Source organism: Engraulis encrasicolus, unplaced genomic scaffold (assembly GCF_034702125.1).
Source record: "Engraulis encrasicolus isolate BLACKSEA-1 unplaced genomic scaffold, IST_EnEncr_1.0 scaffold_672_np1212, whole genome shotgun sequence".
Taxonomy (NCBI): Eukaryota; Metazoa; Chordata; class Actinopteri; order Clupeiformes; family Engraulidae; genus Engraulis; species Engraulis encrasicolus.
The window spans coordinates 6,216-14,257 of NW_026945997.1; the positions used below are offsets into that span (position 1 = coordinate 6,216).

An 8,042-nucleotide genomic window follows, 5' to 3' on the forward strand; every position below is an offset into this window, starting at 1 on the left:
GTTGAACTCCAACCAGTTGAACTCCAACCAGTGACACCAGAGACTGAACACAGTGATGCACTCAGTGAAGCTGACACTGAAATCCTATCATCTCCTGGGTCCTCCATGAGCACCAGAACATTGCAGTGGCCAGGGGAGTTTGAGATCCCGAAGTTCTCGGTTGATGTGGAGTACCGTCTTCGCCAAGGGAACCTGCTGTATCTCAGGGATGGAGCTAATCTGAAGGTGACCAAAGAACTTAAACATGACATTCTGCAAAAATTGGCTGAAACTATGTACACGTTTCAACCCTATCCGGACCCCGGAAACTTTGAAGAGGTTGCAAAAGCCTTAGTTCAGACTCATCCGTGTCTGAAAGAACGAGGTTCGTCTAGTGGCTTCGCTGGATGGGTCAATAGCCTGAAGTTCAAAATGGGCAACTACCGGACCAAACTCAGACAGATGGGACGACGTGACGTAACCATTAACAGCAGGAGGCGTGGCGGGATGTCTCCAGATGGTGAGCACCCTCGCAAGAACATCAAGAAAGCAAAGAAGGGGGAACTTAACTTCTTACCAGATTTCCCAGACGGGATGGACGAGGACAAGCTGGAGGAGCTCCGCCAGCATCTCGCACATGAAATGAAGAAGGCCCATCCGAGTACGGCCATTGTCAACAGGTACATGGACCTCACCTTTGCCTTGCGCCGGAAGGAAGCAGTCCACGACAAGCCACCAATTGCTGAAATATTGCACAGATGGCCTGCCCTATTCACAGAGAGTCAGGTATGACATTCAAAGTCAAATGTGTTCTGCTTTTAAATGTAGTTCTTGATATATTTTGGTTATTTGTGTTTAGTGTATTGTTGAAACGTCTCTTTAAATGTGAATGCTCTATTTTCTATGTTTCAGATTTGCTACGAGTTCAACAGAATCGTCGGCAAGAATCTCAGCATCAGTTTTTTGCAAGCCCTTGACCAGATCGCCCCCAACATGATTGAGATCTTCAAAAAGAAAACCGGTACCATGGGCCAGAAGCTGAATCAGATTATTCTAGAGGCAAAGGTAAGTTTTAGATCTGTCTATTTCATACTGTTTGTTTATCTCTATCTCATCTTGTTATCTTTCCATAATACTTTCCTCTATTTCTTTACACGTCTTAATTCCCATCATGCACGCTTTACTAAAAATAAAGGAAACACAAAAAACCCAACGCAGCTCCAAGTCTACAGATCCTGGCCACATTATTAGAATATCATGAAAATTTTGATTTATTTCCATAATTCCATTAATAATGTTTAACTAAATTTCTAAGGAAAACAAAAGCAGTAAAATAAGCATCAATGCAGCTATACCATGCGTTCTTGCCCACCTGAAGCACTTAACCTAATTGTTTGCCATGTGACTTTTGACACATCCCCTCAGACATGAGAGCTTTTGCAACAACAAAAAGGCCATTGTGTTCTAATTGAGTGTCTGCTTGTATAATTATACCCTATGATCACTATCAATCTTAAGTGTTCTATCTACCCTTTTCATGGTCATTCAGCAGCACTGGTCATCATTTATTTGGTGTTTTTGTTGTTGTTGTTGTTGTTGTTGTTGTTGTTGTTGTTGTTGTTGTTTTACTGTTTATGTCTACCATCCTCCAGACAACTACACCAACAGACATTAGGTGCCTGGTTCTACGTGGACTGCCAGTCATCTTGGGTGATGATCCAGGAGTCTTTTTTAGGACCAGCTCTGTAAGTATTTCAACTTCAGCCATTCATTTGAAATGAATTCTACCACGATCAATATTTAATGCTTAACCAATACAATACAATTGAAAAACAAACTGAAACCTTTAAAGCAGCTCGGTTGCAGCACCCACATTGAATTTCAATATTGGGACTGAAGCTGTAGGCTTACCAGTGCATTACTTTACATTGCAGATGGGTCATTTCACGTGAAATCAGACACTTTGGGACCCGACCGACCCGGATTTCAATCATACTTGGTGTGCCTTTTTAGTAGCAAGGTAGCACCCCAGAACTGCATTGGTTTGAATCTGACACTAATATTAAGGGAGAAACAGACTAGGAAAGGTTCACGTGTGAGGGTAGGACACTATACATTCAGCCTTGAATATATCAGTCAGTGTTAGTCACAAAAAGATGCCTGTGGTGTTATTTGAAAGTTATTTTCTGGCTCTACATATTACACAATCAGCTTGGAATACAACAACTCTCAGAATATGAATTATGATAAATTGAAAAATTAAAAATTGAATATCTAAAAAAAACTATATTTTAAAATGGCCAGTTCCTTGTCCAAACGTAGCCGACAATGTCATTAGCAACACCTCAAATGCTGGTGTTCGGTTCTTTATTCATTTCAGAGAGAATTTGACTCACAAATATGGCATCATACAGACCACTTACTAATAATATGGTAATACCATAGTAGCATCACATGACAAAACAAAAACAAAACAAAAATGGTCAGTTTCCATGGTCCCAGGTTTCAGAAACTAAGGCAGATGTCCATTTATACACACCAAATGATATGTGAATGAACATTCCTTCTCTGTGTACCTGTGTCATCTTCCCTTTACCGTACTTTAAAGAGATAATCAATGGCTACACTCTCATTTTGTACTCTACCAGTGCATTTGAAGCAGCAGCTGTGTCTTTTGTAGATAATGTATAAGTACGTCCCGTTGCAGTTACAGGTTCCACTACCAGAAGCACATCCTGATGATCCATGACAAGTCTATCTGGTCTGAAGGGAAAAGTGAAGGATGGAGAAGTTCAGTTTCACCTCTCCAGTGCTCGGCATACATTCCTCAGCACATGCTAGCCACCAGTTGCCATCATATACAGCTACAACATACCCTTTGATGCTTGAAAATGTAACACATTCCTTTACTGAGCTCACTCTTTCAACTCTGCCTTCTCTGAATGCTGAAAATGGCCTAATGTCCACTGTGTCCATTGACAATGGGCAGAAGCTGTGTAGTTTTTGAGTACCTGGAATAGTTCTTGCAGATTCCAACCTTTTCAACAGGTTCTCAGCTTCATGATGGTACATCTCTGTTGTGGCAAACTGGCAATGGATGTTCTTGAGAGAGATGCACCATCATGAAGCTGAGAAACTGTTGAAGAGGTTTGAATCAGCAAGAACTATTCCAGGTACTCAAAAACTACACAGCTTCTGCCCATTGTCAATGGACATTAGGCCATTTTCCGCATTCAGAGAAGGAGTTGAAAGAGTGAGCTCAGTAAAGGAATGTGTTACATTTTCAAGCATCAAAGGGTATGTTGTAGCTGTATATGATGGCAACTGGTGGCTAGCATGTGTTGAGGAATGTATGCTGAGCACTGGAGAGGTGAAACTGAACTTCCTGCATCCTCATGGACCATCTCCATCCTTCACTTTTCCCTTCAGACCAGATAGACTTGCCATGGATCATCAGGATGTGCTTCTGGTAGTGGAACCTAACTGCAACGGGACGTACTTATACATTATCTACAAAAGACACAGCTGCTGCTTCAAATGCACTGGTAGAGCACAAAATGAGAGTGTAGCCATTGATTATCTCTTTAAAGTACGGTAAAGGGAAGATGACACAGGTACACAGAGAAGGAATGTTCATTCACATATCATTTGGTGTGTATAAATGGACATCTGCCTTAGTTTCTGAAACCTGGGACCATGGAAACTGACCATTTTTGTTTTGTTTTTGTTTTGTCATGTGATGCTACTATGGTATTACCATATTATTAGTAAGTGGTCTGTATGATGCCATATTTGTGAGTCAAATTCTCTCTGAAATGAATAAAGAACCGAACACCAGCATTTGAGGTGTTGCTAATGACATTGTCGACTACGTTTGGACAAGGAACTGGCCATTTTAAAATATAGTTTTTTTAGATATTCAATTTTTAATTTTTCAATTTATCATAATTCATATTCTGAGAGTTGTTGTATTCCAAGCTGATTGTGTAATATGTAGAGATATGTAGAGCCAGAAAAGAGCTTTCAAACAATACCACAGGCATCTTTTTGTGACTAACACTGACTGATATATTCAAGGCTGAATGTATAGTGTCCTACCCTAAAATGTGAACCTTTCCTAGTCTGTTTCTCCCTTAATATTAGTGTCAGATTCAAACCAATGCAGTTCTGGGGTGCTACCTTGCTACTAAAAAGGCACACCAAGTATGATTGAAATCCGGATCGGTCGGGTCCCAAAGCGTCTGATTTCACGTGAAATGACCCAGATACATTCTAAGCCAATTTTGTGTGTTCGATCGGATTCAGGCCTCTGGTTTGGCCATTTCATAACCTCAATCTTATTCTGGTAGAGCCATTATTTTCTTTTCTTGCATAGTGTCATTGACATGCTGAAAGATGAAGCTCCTGTTCATGTTGCGCTTTCTAACAGAAGGCCAAAAGGCAACACAGCTTGTTCATAATTTCCATCAATTATTGGACCAAGTCCCCAGTTCCAAAGATAAAAAGGAACTTTATCTTTCAGCATGACAATGACCCTATGCACACATCAAAATCAGCAAAAGAACAACTTTGTTGGAATAAGAAATGGGCCAACCAGAGCTCTGACCCCAGTCCCATCAAACATCTGTGGGGTGATCTGAAGAGGTTTGTACACAGGGGACGTCCTTACGATCTGTCAAGAGTTGAATTGGTTCAAGGTTGTGAATGGCTAGTATGAATTCTGGAAATGTCTTGCTGTCATTTTTTACACCACAAAAACCTGGCATTTTAAACGGGTGTGCAAGACTTAAATATCCACTGTGAGTAAGGGTGTTGTGTGAAAATGATTGGAACTTAGGTGTGTGGGATTGGTGGTGCTTTCGGTACAATACTCTCTATTTTGGATTTGTGGTGATGAAGAACAACGAAGTAAATCATCGACCCAAACAAGTCTAGGAATACATTGAATAATTTTCCCTCTCCTTGTGTGTGTTATCTGTTTCTTAGGATGCCACTGATGAATTAGTTGCTGAAACGGCCGTGGGCCTACTCATGTCGCCAGCTGACGGTGCTCACCAGCCACCATCCTGCAGCCACCAGCCACCATCCTCTGGAGTGGCCATCATTCTGGAGGGGAGCATCCTGATGGCTGACATTGAAACTCTGCCCCAAGCTTTTTACATCCTCTTTGGGCTTGTGTACGCCTTACATCTCGACTACCCCAGGTACATGAGAAACACCTTCAACTTTGTGCAACATGTTCTGCTGAACATCGGTAAAGAGAAGCTAAACGCAAAAGTGCAAACGTTGAAGAACCAGCTCACAATGTAGGCCTTTGTATTATCTTGCCCCCTCTCAGTTACAGTATTTCTATTTGTAAGTATATCTGTTAACATTGTCAGTTTGACACAATTAACATTAGCCAGCGTACAACTTGTATAGCCGCTTCAGTTTATTGTTCACTAAAAATGATTCGAAATACAGCCATCAATGTCTCAAAATGTACCTCACAAAAGTGAGTACACCCCATGTTAAAATCTCAGAGAGAATCATGATCTGCTTCAGTAGTCAAAGTACATGTTGACATGTGTTTCTTTTGGTGAAATTCAGCTTTCCAATGTTGACTGCATTCATGCAGCCCCCAACGATGCAAGTCCCACTACCATGCTTGATTTTATAGACCGGACAATTTTCTTTGTACAAATCACATCTTGCCACAAATCACTTCTTACCACCACACATGCTTGACACCATCTAAAGCAAATGTGTTTATCTTGGTCTAATCAGAGACAAACAAGAGTAAGGATATGGGTTGCTTGAACCATGTTGTGTTGTCTGACACCAAGATAAACACAGTTGCTTTAGATGGTGTCGAGCTTGTATAGTGGTAAAAAGTGATTTGGACAAAGAAAAGTGTCCGGTCTGTAAAATCAAGTATGGCAGTGGGACTGGCGTGGTTTGGTGCTGCATGAATGCCGTAACATTGGAAAGCTGAATTTCACCAAAAGAAACATTTTGAGACATTGATGGTTGCACTTCAAGTCATTTTTAGTGAACAAGTTGACGCTGGCTACTGTTAATTGTGTCAAAGTGAAATTTCTTTAATGTTTTCCCCATTGAAAGATATACTTTTTTTTTTTCCCACCTCTTTCTGTGGTAATTTTGGTTTTCTTATGTATTCTTATTTTATTTTTAAATACTAAAGGGGGTGTTGAAATGCTTATAATGAGGACAATGGGGAGTTCGAGGCTGCATTTATTTTAAAAAAGGTCGAACCAATATTTTACAGGATTTAAAGGTTTTCTGATTTTCACATAGTTAACAAGTACATTTCATGTTATGTTTGCTACCATAGACTTTCATACGCTTAATTTGGCTATAATGTTAAGGCAATGCAAACACATACGAAAAAAAAAAACTGTTCTCATGTATTGGTGGGACTTAAATACACATGAGCAATTTCTTGAAATTAAGTGGACCGTTCCTTAAGATTTCAAGTATTCATGCAATTTGTCAATGTTCATTGCCGTTGTTTTTATTCAAATAAAAATGATGAAAACGCCATACACTGTCATTTGTTTTATTGTACTATAGTTCATTATTTTAATGTACAATACATTTCAAGGTAACCAGTTTCCACATATTGGTCGAGTAAATACAACGATCAGGCTTTAATTACAGAGCACTTCTCATGATTAGTTCATGCTACTTGGTAAAGGAATTTACATGACGTAGATGTCTGAAGTGTATACCACTTCTCATGATTAGTTAATGCTACTTGGTAAATGAAGTTACATGAACTAGATGTCTGAAGTGTATACCACTTCTCATGATTAGTTCATGTTACTTGGTAAAGGAATTTACACGAACTAGATGTCTGAAGTGTATTGTACCATACATTTCAAGGTAACCAGTTTCCACATATGGTTTAAGTAAACTGAACTTTTCAGGGTTTACAGTGTATTTATAAGTATGTGTCTATTCCCGGCACTGCAAGGTGTGTGTGGGAAGAGTGAATTATACCCCCCTTAGGTCACCTGTTGGGGGTTTAATATATTTTTGTTAATGCTATTGTACTTAGTTACACTGTTATTGTTGTATTTTACTATTTTGAAAACACAAAAGTTGCATGTTCATCCACTTCCTGAATTGCAGTGAGTTTCAATTCCATTTTGAATTCTGTTTCCTGTAATTCAAATTCAGTTCAATTCAACATCCTGTAGGGGTGGAGTCAATTCAATTCAAATTCAATTCCACTTCCTGAATTGAATTTAATTCAGAAATTCTGAATTTCGTACAAGCCTGACACACACACACACACACACACACACACACACACACACTAACCATATGCCATATGGCATCGAGGAATATCACCTAGAGCTTGCTAAATGCAAAACTAAGTAACAAAAAAAGAAGTGTTGCAGGGGGAGAGGGACAAGCACGCAATAACTGTTTTTTTGCTGACAACGACACCACTATAGTTCATTCATGAACAGTTTAAGTCTGTCAAATTGGAAGTGGAAGACATTGCCGGTGTTCTCCGGTGCTTCATTTGCTGTATAGAAGTGGATAGATATCCAACTGGTTCTCATCAGTCATTTGTGTTTTTGATCCAGCCACATTGGTTTGTCTATCTGCATCTGGCTCCTGCAGAAACACATAAAATAAGGACAAATCTGCACACTGTTGCTGCTATTCAGCACAACATTTCAACCTCAGACGGTCTTTGTCAGGTGTATACAGTATAGGCCGTATCACCTATACACCTGACAGAGACCGTCTGAGGTTTAAATGTTGTTTGATCCAACACCTGTTTTCCTGGGAGTGCTTGGCAGCGTACTGCTACCGCTCTCCTATCCACTTCAGACTGCTGCTTAGAGTTGCCAACCGTCCCTTGAAATACGCCATCGTGCCCATATTACGCATAAAAAAACAAAATAACTGTTCCGTATTGAGCTGAAATGGACACAATTTGGTTAAAATGCTGGAAATTGTATCAAGAAATACTAAATACTAAATACCCCCCGAGAGTTGTCAGCCCTACTGCTGCCCCTCCCCTCTCTACTTACTTTACTACTCAC

General features: G+C 39.9%; 1 protein-coding gene across 1 annotated transcript; it reads left to right on the forward strand.

Moving 5' to 3' along the window:
- Positions 1 to 616: 616 nt before the first annotated feature.
- On the forward strand, positions 617 to 5,805 carry LOC134444697 (uncharacterized). Its single transcript, XM_063193923.1, has 4 exons — positions 617 to 765; positions 892 to 1,044; positions 1,632 to 1,724; positions 4,966 to 5,805. Exons 1-4 carry the CDS (start codon positions 622 to 624, stop codon positions 5,287 to 5,289), a joined length of 714 nt encoding a protein of 237 aa, XP_063049993.1. The 5' UTR covers positions 617 to 621; the 3' UTR covers positions 5,290 to 5,805.
- The last annotated feature ends 2,237 nt before the right edge of the window (positions 5,806 to 8,042 follow it).